A 16287-nucleotide genomic window follows, 5' to 3' on the forward strand; every position below is an offset into this window, starting at 1 on the left:
TTCAAGGTCGAGCTACTCCGAATGAAGGGGTGACGGGGGAGTGAAGAGATTTAAAGAAAAGCAGCTGAGTCAATGGAGGACCGCGGAGCAGATTTGGCACGGCGTACATGTAACCTTGAATTATTGTTTTTTGTCTCTCTCTCATGCATTGAAAGCTTTTCTTACAAGCCCTTCTCAAAAATATATCCTTTTTTGTCACCAACATTAATGGCACAATCAGCCTGAAAAAATTGCAGTCACAAATTATTCATTGTAATCCTCCATTTGAGGACCCTAATGCCTCTAATTGGGCTTTTATGACTTACAAACTCTATCTTCCGCTCCCTTTTTTACATTTTTTTCCCCCTTCTGGCGTTTGTTTTTCTTCCTTCCCGCCTTGCTGCAGAGTGACATTGAGCCTCTCCCTGTTGGGGTGCTCTCTTGTCTCACTCCAGTGCACATTTTCGCTGTCCCCTCTCCTCCTCCCCCAGACAATGAGCTTTTGACTGAATACATTATCCGAGCTGTTGTTCTGTTTGTTGTTGTTTTAGCATCCAAGAAAAGAGATGAATTATTAATGATGACAGACAAAAAAGAGAAAAAAAAAAGAGGAAAAAATCTATTATTTTTAGGATTGTTGCTGAGTGCTGCGGCTCCATCAAGAGGCCTGTGAATAAGACCGTAAATGCTGATAAACCTGATCAATTATTGCAAGAATTTTTGTTTGCATTAAATACATGCAGGATGCAGAACTAGAAAACAAACGTTGTCACTGCTTTGTTCTCACCATGTAATCAACAATTAAAAAGGATTAAAACTTTAATCTTTAATATTCAATATCTTATTAAATGTATTTGCATGTTGCTTTTCCATGTTATAGGTCTTCTTCTTGGATCAAAATACAGCTTTCCATATCACATGCTGCTTGTAATTTTTTTGGAATCCCAAATTTAATTTAAATGTGTGGAAAAACAGATATGTTGAAAGCTCAGTTTCAGATAGGTAGCCTTGTGGTCTGGCAGCTTGACCTGTTGCTATCTTATTGATCCATCAGTAAACTGAGCTAATAACTTGAAAGACAGACATGGAGCAAAGCAACCCTGATCACCCGGTCATTTAAGAAGCTTTAGGCTCTAGTCTGCAGTTGTCAACTAGTGGAATAATGTTAACTGTGCAACCTTGTCAGACTCCTTTAAAGTTACTGTAGGTTACCTAATACAGGCTGTTGCTAAGATAGTCTCTATGCATGCATGGATGGACAAGCATTGCTGGGAACATGTGATTATGTATTAACTTGTTCCTTATAATCTAAACATCTACCAGATCACTGGCCACCCACCTGAATTGGGGTTGGTTTTTTTTTTAACCACATGCTACTGTAAATCAGCAAAAGATCAGAAACTGGGAGATCCAATTTATTTATTAAAAGCTCTGGGTGTTCCAAACTGGGGAAATTCTGTTAAAACAGGAAGTTTACCAAACCTTTCCTCTTTTTCGATTCCTCAGTGGATCGCCATTGATCTGATGGATGTTAACAGGTAAAGTTTCACTCATATTAATTACATGAGCTTCTTTTGAATTTAAGTTTCGATGTTAGCCTCAAACTTGACTGTAAAGACCTCATTTTTTTCCAGATCGCATGGTGATGTAGAGGACATAATACTAAATCCTACATGTGGGTGTAATAAGTCTGCCGAAGGCACAACTATAAAAATCAATTTCCTCACATAATAGTCTCAATACTCTGCTGTAAAATATGTTATACAGAATCTGCTTTTACTTCTCAGAAGTGTATCGGTAGGTTCAGAGTACTTAAAAAAATGTAATATCCCTTTCCTCAAAAATATGGCAGGGTTCCTCCATACACGAGCTATTTCACTGAGATGCATGTTAAAATGAAACACTTTTTAGGTCATGATTTCTACTTATTAAAAATAAAATGAGCAGAGTTCTACAAAGTTAGGTAAAAATAATAATAATAATAATAATGAGATTCATAATGGAGATAGTTTCCAGCAGTTTGAGTTGTTTTATTCTGTCAAAGTGAAAATCAAATATCCATCAACTTCACCAATCATCTGTGACTCTCCTGGGTTTACGTCTCAATACAACCATCAAAGTCAGCGCGTTCCTCGGATCCATCTTAATGGTACTAATCTGAATCAGGGATTACTGTGCCCCCTTTTGGTTTTGAATAAGCACTGCATGGGCATTACAAGCCTCACAGCACATTCTCAGTGAGCTCACGGCTAAGAGGTGTGATTATTAGACTGATTAGAATGAAGGATGCACTACACTGGTGATCATCAGGAGGAGGAAATGCATTGTTTTTGCATTTGTTTCACTAAGTAGAATCAGGGGCCAAGGGGCTTGTGTTTTGATCAAAGAAACAGCCACCGGTGACATATTATCGGCTGTGATTGTGTCAGTTTGTCACCGCGCTGAATCAGACATGTAGACTATTCATCACAGAAGAAAGCTGCATTTTTTCTCCCTCTCTCAGGTCTCAGCGATAAGAGGTGAATGAAGAAAAATGACGGCGAGATGGAGCTTGTCCACTATCTATCACAAAGCAATAGGGGCCGACCACTGTATGTTGAGCCGTCAAACGCTGCTTCTGCTTTTGCTTCTAGTTTGTTTTATAGAGAGCTGTCAAGCATCATTAATCAAATTGGTTTGACTTTGTGGTTTGTGTCAAAAATTGTTGCTGTGTCCTACAAGCAACAGTGGATCGTGATTTTAAAAAGGCATCAGCTCAAGTAGAAAATTTCAGATATTTGATTGATTTTAATACCGCCGAGCTCCGTTTCAGACGTCTATTTTTCTCCCTCTCGTTTGTATTTATAGCGTTGCTTTTACTGTAAGTCCTTCTTCCCTCAAACGGGGGGGAGGGGGGGGGGACAGCCTGCCTGTTTGGAGTTTACAGGATCAAAGAAGAGGTAAATATCATTTCCATAACATTTGAACCAGTTAACCACCAGCACAATACAGAGAAACACTACTGTAAGCGCCTGACAATGCCAATGAGGCAGGAACTCTGTGATTTGCCGCTCCGCCAAAGAGGAGGGAAGCGAGCGAAAACATGGAGGAGGTGAGAGGTCAACTGCGCTCTCCCTGCATCATTTTCCAAGCAGCCCCTCAAGCACTGGTGATGTTTTAGGCAAGTGTACCTCACTTTGGGGGGAGGCCTGATGGATGCCGTTCCCAAGGTGAATGGAAAGAATAGCATTAAGCTGCACCACACTGCCTGGGGAGAGCTCCACTGCTTTGGGTGATTCATCTATTGATTATTTCTACCAAAGCATGGAGGTGCCATGTAAACACACATATATTAGTAGTCTACAATGCACATGTGCACCCCTTACACACATCCAGACGCAGCGGATCCAGCAAAGCAAGCCTCGGGCCTGCTCACTGTTTTATAATCAGATTCCGACTTTTACCAGCTCGTGGGCATCTTTAAACCACGAGGCAGATACATCAGATGGAGAACTAAATAGAGATGAATGAAGAGATGAAGGAATAAATAAATGATAAATAGCATTACCTCGATTTGTGTGGGCCAGCTATTATGTTATTGATTCCAGCTGGAGTTTTTTAGTTGTACTCACAGCGCAGTATGTGGGCCAAGTCAGATGTTTACACTTATTTTGTGTTGTATAAAAATGGCAGAATTTAAATTTTTCTCAGTGGAGTGCTAAATGCATTCAGGGCGTACAATACATCTTCAACTAAAGCAGAATTCATCAACTTACAGGATTTAATGCAAATGTAAGTGTATTTAAAGATGCTCCAATCAGGGGACATGCGTGCTTTACGAAACTGAACACTTTTTTTTTTTTGAATAACTGAAATCAACTTGATTTATAAAGCACCAATTCACCTCATCAGTTGCCTCAAGCCATTTTATATTGTAAGGCAAAGACCATGAAAAAGAACCCCCAACAATCACACGACAGCCACATAAGCCAGTCCAGGTGACCAGAGCACATCATGCCACTAATTAAAACCCATGTCAGAGCCCGTCTTTGTGAATCCTGGAGCTTTTTGTGTTATTTCTTAGTTTTTAAAACCTGTTTTGTTTATTGGATCTTTTTTTTCTGGCATCAGAGGCATTTTTTCTTTAAAAAAAAAAAAGTGGTGAGAAATGCCAGGAAAATTAACAGATTTCTGTCTGATAATTGAAATTCTCTTCTGTTATTAAAACTAGTTTTAGTCCCCACTAGATGTGATGCTGCTGGTGCAGAATAGCTTTCAAAATCCTGATCATACATGATACATTTTGGATTTTTATGAACCTACTCTAACTGCCCATTTTCTCTTTATTAAAAAAAAAATCATTTATTTTTCGTCGTTGCATAATTTTTCCAGTATTTTTTATAACTTTTTTTTATAATTTAAATATATTTTTTTTATAATTCAGGAAGATCTTGGTGGAAAGAGCTGCAGTACAACTGTAAGCAGTTTAGTGGCTTTCATATTGACATCAACATGATCACTGAAATCAAACAAAGACTTTTTTCATTTTTTAATTATGAATTTTGTGTGTTGTGTGAGTGATTAAGAGAGAGATTTTCCTTTGATTTTGAGGTTGTACGGTGGAGTCTTGCCGTGTAGGTTCCTTTGTTGTCCATCAGTGTTCTGTACATGCACTCACTTTTCCTTGTTTGTTCAGGTGTGTTTAACTAAACCGATCCAGAGAGTGATCTTGCATTCATCCCAAAGGCCCCTCATTAATGTGTTTGAACCTGTGTGTGCTCATGTGACTGAAGTGTCCTCCAGGATTTCACTCACCTCGTCTCCAGAGACAATAATCAGTAAAACCTCTTTGCGTCTGTTTCCTCTCTGTCGTTCACCTGTGCTAATAACATCACGGTTGTATGCTTGATCAGAAATGACATGTAGTATTTTTGTTATACCACGTTATAAATCCAGCTTCGTTGTGTCTGAATAATGACGAATATTAGTGCTCTGGTTGAAATTCAACCTTTCCCTGCTTGGAAAAGGATAATGCCAGAGTTGTCACTTACATTGGATATCATTGCTTTGGGCAGGAGAAAGAGCTTCTCTCCAGCATGTGTGTTTCTTTTCCTGCAGACTTCTTTTTTTTTGGTAAACGTTAGACATGGCTCTTTCCCTTAGGGGCGGTAATGGCATTCTCCATGACAACGGCAGCGTGACATGGCTGTGCCCTTGAGGGCCAGGCATCTCCTCTGGGAGGAGCGCCGCGGAAACACGACAGGGTCAATGGTCACCTCCCATCATCCACCAGCAACCCATGCTCCTCTCTCTCTCTCTCTCGCTTCTCAGGTGGAGCAAGGAATGTTAGAGAAAGAGAGATAAAGAGAGGGAGACACAGAGAGAGAGAGAGACGAAGAGAAAGAAAGTCTTCAAGTGAGCCCACTCAGTCCAGGCCTGGCAAACAAGAAGCTTTAGCCACAGGCGGTTCTGGCTAGGTCTTGCATAGCTCCTTGCTGTTCCTTTAAGGCCAGGGCTGGATCAATACATATAGTAGTGCAGATTCTTTTGGCACCCAAGTATAGCTATGCAGTATTGCCCCAAGGTATGGGTCCATTAAAGACATAACTGTGTGTGCATGTGAGCAAAGTGGACTGAGTTTATTCAGGAAGGTGCTGAAATGCTTGGCATAAAACCCAGGCTTACACTAAAGATATTCTTTTTTTTTCCCTTTTCTTTTTTCTGGAAATGCAAGAAATTATCTCATCTCTAATAAATATTACATGTATTTCTTACTCACGGCATGTCCCTGAATGGGTATGGATTTTTGAACAGCAATAGCCTACGGGAAAATAACTCTGACACTAAAAAAAACAAAACAAAACAAAAAACCCCAACTGAGTATTAGAATAATGTTCCATATAATTTCAGTTAAATATATAAAATGCTTTTTGTCTATTTTGTCTTTGTAAGCAGCGATTTTATAAAAAAAAAGAAAAAAAAAATCTTAAAAAGAGATGGTGTCAGGCTCGTGCATTTTAAAAGCTAAGCTCTTCTGCCACCTGGTGACTAAAATCCAGACCAGAATATGAGACAGCTCTTTTTTACAGTATTATTGATATCTGGAAGCATACAAACAGGCATTCTGAAAGAGAAAATTAATTTCAAACATGCAGAAAATAAGCCTATAATTGCAATTAAAGACACAAAAAAAGAAGCTCTCGCATAGAGTTGTGTTTGTGTTGGCACATGCTGAATGAAAATGGTTTAAAAAAAACAAACAAACAAAAAAAAAAAACCCCACACAGGACATTTTCCCTCATGTCCTATGAATTTGGCCTTCTTCATAACAGAAAATGTTTATGCTCAACATGTATATAAATCATTTTGTAACAAAAATCAGACATTTGACAGTGAGCACAAACCTTAAAAAGAAAAGAATAAAAACTGATGATGTTCTTAGAAATTATTCAGTCTGGTGTCCACAGTCAGGCCCAACTGTGAACCAGGACTTTCATTCAAACATCTGAGAGGAAGCAGGTCAGGCACCTGTAGAAGAATAAGAGAAATGTTTCTAAGTCACAGGGCCTCTAGCAAGCAGACAGGCAGTGGAAGACAGTCAGACATGTGAATATAATTATTAGTGAGTTCTAAAGTAAGTCATCACAGTAAAGAGACTTAACTAAACTACCAGTCGAGTACAGAACTCACCATACTGATATGTGGACCGAGGTGGTGATGGAAGCAAACCATGTGCACCACTGGAAAGTTGAGGACCTTTACTGCATTGAGATCTCTGGACAGCTATTGCTACTGCCTGAGCAAATCTGGAAGGGGCTGCACTCTTCTTTTCCAGACTGTTCTGTTCAGGCCTAGGTGAAGTAGGCTCGTCTTGAAGGGTCTCCCTGAATACATTAATTTGCCCATTCAGGGCAACTGTAGGGCTTGATATTTGGGAGGACAGCAAAGAGGGGGATGTAGTATCCTCTCTTTCATTCTCCATTATCGCTATGTCTTCATTGAAAAAGACAGGTGGAGGAGGTGGAGGGAAACTGCCCTCCTTCTCCTCTTCTTCTTGCACCACTTCCTCCTCAGCTTTCGTCTCATCGGCGCACGTGTCTGCGCTGGAATTATCGACAAATTCCTTCTGAGGTTCTGAGTGGATGTGATCTTCAGTATGAACCTCTCCATAACTGCACCCTGAAATCACCTCTGATGAGACCTCATAGCCCACCTCTTCCCTCTCCTTTTCAGAGGTGTCCCTAGCCTCCGACAGAGGTGGACTGGGTAAGTTCTGATCAGTTAAATCATGCAAAAGTGGAGGAGAAGCCAGGTTGTCAGGAAGCTGAATCTGCTGAGAGGAGGTATCCGGACTGGGTGCAGGGTCTTCACTCCCCGATGTGTCTGGTGAATATCGTTTCTCATCAGTATCTACTTGATTATTCCCAACCTCATGAGACGTTTTGCTCTCTGGGGTATCTTTAGGTGATATACAGCACTGGTCTGGAAGATCTCCGGTAAGATCTTGTGTTTTCTTCAGAGGGATAACTTTAAATGTGGTCATCCCCCTCTTCTCAGCTGGATACTCCCATTCACTCTCAGTTGGAAGGTTAGATTTGAAAGCGGATTCAACATCTGTGCAGAAAACTTCACTATTTGGACACCTTGGGGTCATGGGGGTAAAGGAGGAGCCATTTTGAAATTTGGGGAAAGTGGCAGAGTTCTTCAAACGTCTGACCAGTGTTTCTCTAGAAACAGAAGACATCAGGACTTTGGCAAGGTTGCAGCGGGCGCTGGAGAAGTCTTTGCCTCGTAACATAGGCAGATAGGGATCAGCCACTTCGTGGAGATGAGCCAGTGATTGCTGTAAGGAGGATGATCCTGACTTTGGCTGTAAAGGGCGTGCCAGTGAAGATGGTGATCTGTTTACACACTCTGACTCATCACTTTCTTTTAGTTCCTCCGGAGTGTTCAGGGACTTGACAGTTTCTAAAGAAACAGGAAAGACTTAGCAACAGTTTTCATCTTAATTATTCATTTTTAAAAGGTCTTGGACCCAAAAATCTGTGTGCAGATACTTCTAAATGATTAAAAACCCTTACTTTTTTGTACACACATAGGAATAACTTTAAATGAAGAAATTGACTATAAATGGTTAATATTGTGGCACTCAACAGTTGGTATCAGTTCAGGAGAATAATGGTCTTTATCTGGAAGCAGATAAAGCAAGGACTGAGCAAACCAAACAAGAAGGCCTTTGGTAAACTCCAAGCGTTGTCTGAACATCCTTAGAAGAACCTAAAGATGGAGCTTCAAGGATGCTTTCCATCCTTGATTTGAATAACCTCGTCAAAGTCTTGTAGAAACTTACCTAAGAGGAGACCGAATTAAAGATCTAAATAATCTCATAGAGTAAAGATTTCAATTCTTGAGTTCTTCAGTTTTGCATTTAGGCTTTTTCAATGTAGATTGATGGGGAAAGAATGCTACATTATTAATTTGTGTGCAGAAAGTAAAGAGGATTTAAATTATTTCTGAGGCAACGGTATATCATTAAGATGTAGGCTTACATAGTATACAGAAATATACATTAAAATATTGATATGATTATCAATCATTTTAATAATAAAATAATCTAGAAAAGTGTGCACATAAAACTGTTACATTTATCTTAAGATGTATTGTCTAAATGAGTAAGCAGAAGAATAAACTTCAAGGACTCGAACATTATACTTTAAAACACATAACTATATTATTTAGCAAAGAAAGAACTAAACATGCAAGATTTTAAAAAGTCACTTTGGAATCAACAGAATTAATAATTCATTTTAACCAAATGCTCTTCTTGGTGGCTTCTTTATCATTTAAAAGGCACAATAACTAACTCTAGTCTAACCCATTAATAGGAAATCACACACAAATTAGAAAAAGCAAAGTACAGAATTATCAGAGAAATATGGATCAGTAGTATAAGCAGACAGCTGAACAGCACAAATGGACAGCTTATAAATGTAGAAGGCGTGAATACAGTGCCCGCCATAATCTTTGGGACAAAAAACACAACTTGTTGTTTTTCCTTTGTGCTGTGCACCATCACAGTGGATTGTAAGGTGTAGATATGACAAATGAGGTAAACATAACATCTGAAGCTGAAGCTTAAGTTTTGAATGTGTAATTTATAGATTTTCACTGTAATTTTAATCTCATTTTAAATATGAGATGTGAGGAAGACTGTCATTAGGATAAAAAAAAAAAAATCTAAATAAACCTATCAGAGAAAAAGCAGAAACTCTACAAGTGGCTAAATCAATATTCTGGTGTTAAAAAGAATAAATGCACTGACTAGTTCAAAGGAAAACTAAAGTACGCAACAACAATAACCCAAAGCAACCCAAGAGCTCCTAAAAGTAAAGGCAAATCTTTCAATGGCCAAGTCAGTCACCTGATCTGAACCCAAAACAGCATTCCTTTCCATGATTAAATATCAAACTCAATACGGCAGCAACTGAAGGTGGCTGCAGTGAAGGTCTTTATATCTCAATTTATGTTAGATTCTCCCATTAGCTAACATTAACCTCTGAAAATGTCTAATTCTTTTTATAAAACCAACATTTGTGTCTTTGTCTCAAATGTTATAGAGGGCACTGTGTGTCCATATAAGCCACCAAAAAGATCTACAAAAGCCACTAAGACGGGAAGGAGGAAGAAGAGGCCAACGCAGGAAGAAGATGGAGAGGAGCAATAGGGTGATGGAAGGAGGAGAGCAAAAAGTGACAGGGGTGGTGGCAGCAGCAGCACCAGCAGCAGCAGCCCTCAATTACCTCCTTGGGATGGCACAGAGTCTGTAAGCAGGGAGGAGACAAAGCTTCAGTCTAATAGCTTCCTAACTAACATCCAAGATGTTTAGAACCACCTCATACTGAAGAGACTCCGTTAAATGTTCTGCCACGGATGCAAAAATCCTGTTATGTTAAAGATCAGATTGTAGGGGATCATGTTTACGCAAGCGTAGGAGATCAGGAGTGTGTTTAATGTCCATCTACCTTTGGCTGGGAGTTGTTTTTTCAGCATCACATTGACACTAGCTCAGCAGTGTGGCATGTGTTGTGGTTTAAAGAAAACGAAGGAGTGAACCAAGACAATGAGGCTGCTGTTCACAATTACACTGTTATTTAGATCACCGAAAGAAAGCTTTTTTTAAAAAAGTGATCAATTTACTTATTCTCACTTAGTTATTATTAGCAGTTTTTAACTAAAAATGAAATCAAGAGCCAAATCTGTAGCAGATCATTAAAAAGAAAGCATGTCCACAGAGAACCTGGACCCAGGCAGGAGACACATTTCAGACAGTAATACAGGGGAATAAAAGCTTGAAGCTGAGGACAGACTGGAGCCAATATGTCTTATGAACAAGGCCCTGGGTCATTTCACACAGGGTTCAACTGTATGGACCGATAAATGCTATGTTTTTTTTGTCAGATTTAACTGCCAAATCTCCCATTTGAAGGCATTTTCTTTGATAATTTTCATCTTAATTTCATTTCTTTCTTGAACCCCTCTGAGGTTTTGAGGATTCATCTCTGTTTAAACACATTTGATTTCCAATTTGACAGCATTTCAGTAAAAATGACCTTTTACTGAAATACTGCAAAAGGGCAATTTTACAGGGATAGTTTACTTGTTTACTTGCAGACAGTCACCACTAGGTAGCAACATAAACAGCTTGCCCTATAAGAGATGAAGCAATGAGACTGACAATAATTTGTCAGTTTAAAGTGAAAGACTGGCTCCATTATCTCAATTAATTCCTGGAATCTTTTTTTTTTTTTTTTTTTTCCCCCTCACAGCGCCACCATTTTGCATTCATGATTTTACCTTTAGTATCTGTCAGCAGCTCCTGGAGTGTGTTTGCACAGGGAGGTGGTGGGGCCCTCCTCTTGGTACTTCTTAAGGTAGATCCTTCAGAGCTCTACAGAGACACAATGGTATCATTGGCATATGTCCCAAGTATTTCCATTTATATAGTGGTTCCTTTATTCTTTCACAGTTTGACCAGTGTTCTCATTTTTACAAAAAGATTTTTCAGGATGTTCTGGTCGTGTTCCATTTTCATCCCTGCCACCAACTAACCTGTGCTCCTCCTAAATTGCAGGTGCTGAAGTTACTGACACTCTGAGAAACAGCAACTGGTGGCGGGGGGGCTTGCCTCTTCTTGGGCTTTTCTATAGGCAAGGTGTTGGAAGATGAAATGCTCTCCGAATTCATACGGAGTACCGCTTGTTTCCTGGGTCCTGGAGAAGCAGGAGCACTTACTGCGCCCTGCTACACGTGAAATGTAAATGCTGGTCATCAGTAAAAGTTGATCAATAAAGAATAAAGCAAACATCGTTGTCCTCACAGACTGACAATATACCATTTCGTGTTTCTTCTTCCTTCTTCTAAATAAGCTGAAGAATCCTTTCTTTTCCTTCCATTTCTTCTCCTTTTTTGGCAGGTCTAGGGAATGAAAAGGATCTGATTGGTAAGTGATATACAGTATAAACCCTGAATGGCGAGCCACTATATGAAATTGTTTGGGTTGGTTACCTTGCAGTGGAAGTGAGATGACTTCTGCTGGTGTGACAGTTGTTACAGACAGAAAACAAAGTTGCCAAAACAGATGAATTAGGTTAATATTTACACAGGAGCAGGTGTATTGCAGGAATAAAAGATATGTGACTACGACTACTAAGACAGCAAGGTTTTGTGAGACATGGCATCATGGGAAGATGTTTTTTTAAGAAATAAACAACTTATCTATGGATCCCATAACATATACAACATGTTGCATTTGGCTTCTTCTTCCAAAGGTTACAGTGCAAATTGATGGTACTGAATTACTCACTAAATACTTTATTAGGAACACCACATTACTGCAGGGTCAGGCCAACTCTTTTGGTTCCAAACAGGCTCAGCTCTTGCCATCATGGATGCCACATGATGTTAGACAAACTTGCTTGTTGCTGATGACTGCACGTCATATCTCTGAGACAGTCAGGTGCACGTGGTCATGAAGCTTAACTACTGAATTCATATCAAGTGATCATGTTCATAAAACCAGTTTGATGGCTCTTGCTTTGTGCCATGTTGCATTTCCCAAACAGCAACCTTGGACTGTTGACACAAGCGGCTTGGCTCCAGGGATTTGTGCTGCTGACACCCAGTTATGAGCCACCATCTGCAGCCCTCAACAGAAAAGGCCAAAGCCATGTTTTTCCAGTTTTTAATTGTTCCATTTTGTTTAGACTTTGTTTACTGCAGACTTAGAGGTTTGTGCTTCACAGGAGTGAAACCTGGAATGGACTCGTCCTGTTTAGACTGTTTGCTGAATCTGGCTTCTGTCATCAAACAGTTTCCGTCTGCTTCATGTTTTTTGCTTCTAAGCATTTCCCATACACTCATGGGAAAAAAATCCACAGAAAGCAGCAGTGTTAATCTCCAGTGTTAAATTAACACTAGAGAGTGTCTATATGGGTCCACACCTCTGAGTGTTAAATACAACACTGTTGAGTGTTAAATTAACACCTTTGACAGTGTTATATGTTTAAAAGTAACCTAGTCAGTTTTGAAGATTAACAATGGCTAACACTGAGCAGTGCTGATTTTCTAACACTGGAATATTTCTAACATTTTGAGTTATTTTCCAGTGTTAGAAAATCAGCACTGCTCAGTGTTAGTCTTTGTTAATCTTCAAAACTGACTAGGTTACTTTTAAACATATAACACTGTCAAAGGTGTTAATTTAACACTCAGAGGAGTGGACCCATATAAACACTCTCTAGTGTTAATTTAACACTGGAGATTTTGCTGTGTACTTAAGGCAGAACAAACAGTGATACCATACTCAAAGTAATTGACATCTAATTTCCCCCAACTTTAAGCCTTTAACTATTTATGTTAACATAAACAAAAGTTTCTGATGTGTACCTGCTGTGTTTATGCTGTACAGCTTTAACATTATTACCCAACAGGGGGACAATAGAAATGAGGTTTTCCCAACAAAATAAAATACACAAGCCAGTGTGACATTACCTGAATTAAATCGTGGTAAAAAACATCACAGGTCTTTTAAATATTTAGAGGGACATAAGATCACAGGACTGCTGACTAGCAGCTTTCACATCCTTCATACCTGTTTCTGCTGTCTTGGGCTGATGATGGTCAGTGAGGTCTTTACCCCCTGTGTCTTTGGCAAACACTTCCCTGAGTCCGTGGTCATTTAAGCTCTTAGTCAGGTCCAGCAGCTCTTTGGACTGAGAGTCTTTCAGTAATATGGTTGTTTCTACTTTAAACTCACACTTGTCACACACCAACGGCAGCAGCATCTGCAGCGGCAGTTTGGGATCGACTCGCACCACAGTCTTATGGGATTTATTGTAGTTGATCAACAGACGTATTGTTGCCTGCAATGAGAAACAACCGTTAACATATACTCATTGTGATGAAGCGCGATGAAGCAACGGTTTACTTTACAACTTTCCCCCTCCTTTTTTACCTCAGGCACGTATGGCCCCTTGAGCTTTTCCTCCATCCCTTTGGGCTTCAGCACAATCTTCTCAGCTTCTACCGAGCCAATAGTAGAGTTTGGTTTGAAACTTATGTTGCTCTTGTTGGGAGATAGAATATCAACAGTATAGTCTGAAGGATTCAGATGGTTACTTGCACAGAAAGTCACTATAAAGTCCATCAGTGGTTTACTGTGAAGATGAGAATTTAAGGATTATCTTAACATGTTTTGCACTTTGTGAAAATCATTGCTGTTGCAGCAGTTATTTATTTTTTTAAACTGTGATATGACCCACCTTCCATGCACTGTGACACTCTTCTCCAGCCCACCTGGCAGAACCACGCACAGCAAATGGTCTCTTTGCAGTGGACCCACCTCCTCGCTCATCTCTGTGAACCTCAGAGGAAGTCACGGGGACGCACAAGATCTGAAGTTGTTCCCAGTGTCAGACAAATGACCTGTAAGCCATTTACATTCCTAAATATGATTAAAACATGACCTCCCACAAACTAACAGAAACCAAATGGCCACCATACTTCACTATTTGGCAACAGCTAATTATCATCTTTAAATTATTCTTGCATTTTATGAATTTATGACTTATCAATAAAGGGTCTTTACTGTTTGTTATTCAGTTTACTGACTGCCAGCGACATACTGGGAAATAAGTTTATCTTGTATGGTGACCTACGTTTATGAGTCAGTCCATGAAAAATTAACACTGTCTCTATTGTGACAGTGTTCATTTCCTGGTTGTATAGTATTTAGACTGTCATGTGGTTATTTCCTGTAACCCACTACTATGGACTTAAAGGGCCTGTAGATTGGACATTTTTCCATAGTATCACATTTACATGGCTCCATTATGTATACTAAAGTTGAAACCCCAGCTGTTTCTGAGGATGTCAGGTGGAACTAGTGATGGGACGTTCTGTATCGAGGCTTCGGAGCGTGTGTCGAGTAATGGAGGGGGCGTTTCCGCGAAGCGCGTATCGAGGCTTGCTTCATTTATGGGAGGAGCTGAAAATGATGACGTCCGAAGCCTCGCTGCCCGGCTGTACCACGTGACTGGTTCATGAAGCGGTTCGAACTTTGCCGCAAATAATCATTTTCCATACTGCCAGCATAAATATACACAGTATACTGCCATCACTACAATATACATGTTTTACACACTCCTTTTGTTGTTGACATTTACAGGCTGTGTGCAAAATGCCACACTCTTCAAATTCATGCCAGCTATTATTTTTACGTCCAGTAGGTGTCCTGCTAGAGCAAATGAAGCTTCATGAAGCTTCGCGTTGGGGTGAACCAATTGGATGAAAAGCTCCAGTGCTTCATGGGGCTTCATCTGCCCATCACTAGGTGGAACACTTTCTCAGATTCAACTGACCTCATATGGAATTACTCTATTGTCACATTTACTTTGTAGTATTTATACATCCAGTCACATGAACTTGTAAGACTGAAATTGCTCATTCAAAGGTGAAGAACTGAAAAAAACGTTTGTGTGTTTGAGTTCCCCCCCCCCCCCGCCATTCTTAGAATTACAAGGTAAAGAAACAGGAAACATGAAAGCAATGATAAAGCGCTCTATTGGCCCACATACGAACCCCTTAAGTGAAATATGACGAAAAATAAATAAAAAGGAGAGAGCCTGAAATCTAAATTGCGATTACTGCCGTGATTCCGTTTTCCCACGTCTCAACCTCCGCCATGAACTGAAGGTTGCCTATCTGGGTACATGTGAGGACACCTCACCTCCTTCATGGGATTCCATTACGCTCTGTCCTCACCTTTGACCTTGTGTTGTTCTCTGCCATTGCTTAGACGCAGTCCCTCAAATAGCTCGATTAAAAGCCAACGCCCCGATGTGTGTTTGAAAAAGAGCTGCTCAGCGGAGCGTGCTACAAAACAGCTGCATGTCTCCGCTCATCAACACGCGCGTGTCACAGGCCGCTGACGCGCGCGCACAGACGCTGGTACACTGAACAGCCAAACTAAACCTGTAGTCCTTTACTACACCCGAACAAAGGGATACCGATATACACACCGGACACCTGAATTATCAGTAACAATTAGAACGCTATTTTTTATTTGCATTTTAAGCAGTTAGCCTAGTTATCTCGTTAAATTTAAACTATCTAAAGGAACAATTTATTCCACTATTAGCCTTCACCGAATAACCAACAGTTAAAAACTCGGTAGAAACTTATCCTACATGCACAACAAATTTGTGTGAATAAATACACAGTACATGATCCGCTCAGCCTGTCTGTCTTCAGCCATGTCGTTCAGGCAGTAATGCTGAGCACCAAATAAGCTTAGGCTACTCTGTTTCTTGAGTAAGAAGGATTAGTGCTTTTAAAAGGCTGCATCTCTACCCGCAGTCACATTCAAAGACACAGGAATGATTCATTGTATATGCACTCATAACACTATTACACTCACCTGTGTCCAGACATTGGTCCCATTCTCTTTCAGGTTTCTCCTCTGTATTGTTAAGTGATGGGAGGAGAGAAGGAGAGGGGCAGGGGAATTCTCTCACTCTGTAAGCCAGCCACACCCACAGGCCCTGCCCAGTCATGTGATGGCACTTTGCATGTTTGTTTATGTGCATGGCTACTGTGTGTATGCTTTGTGGGTGTTGGTGTTGAGGAGGACAAGGAGGATTGATATCTGCATCTGCATGTGTGATAACCTGGTGAACCATTCTGCAACTTTAAACTCTGCCCCATCAGTGCTGAAAGACTTTGCCACTCATTTTGTAAAAAAAAACCCCTCTAATCCATATAAGCTACTGA

General features: G+C 40.1%; 1 protein-coding gene across 10 annotated transcripts; it reads right to left on the reverse strand.

Moving 5' to 3' along the window:
* Positions 1-5576: 5576 nt before the first annotated feature.
* On the reverse strand, positions 5577-16060 carry cobll1a (cordon-bleu WH2 repeat protein-like 1a). 10 transcript variants are annotated; one of them, XM_076880161.1, is made up of 12 exons: positions 15935-16060; positions 13779-13941; positions 13636-13673; positions 13472-13539; positions 13109-13379; positions 11524-11550; positions 11351-11433; positions 11068-11259; positions 10813-10906; positions 9759-9779; positions 6649-7926; positions 5577-6486 (listed from the first exon to the last, which is right to left on the reverse strand). In XM_076880161.1, exons 2-12 carry the CDS (start codon positions 13868-13870, stop codon positions 6479-6481), a joined length of 2172 nt encoding a protein of 723 aa, XP_076736276.1. In that variant the 5' UTR covers positions 13871-13941; positions 15935-16060; the 3' UTR covers positions 5577-6478. The 10 variants fall into 10 exon arrangements, with proteins under 10 accessions (XP_076736276.1, XP_076736274.1, XP_004570476.3 ...); XM_076880159.1 differs by having other exon boundaries at positions 11068-11256; positions 11524-11547; positions 13472-13673; XM_004570419.6 differs by having other exon boundaries at positions 11524-11547; positions 13472-13673.
* Between the last annotated feature and the right edge of the window lie 227 nt (positions 16061-16287).

The sequence above is a fragment of the Maylandia zebra genome, linkage group LG23, assembly GCF_041146795.1.
Source record: "Maylandia zebra isolate NMK-2024a linkage group LG23, Mzebra_GT3a, whole genome shotgun sequence".
Taxonomy (NCBI): Eukaryota; Metazoa; Chordata; class Actinopteri; order Cichliformes; family Cichlidae; genus Maylandia; species Maylandia zebra.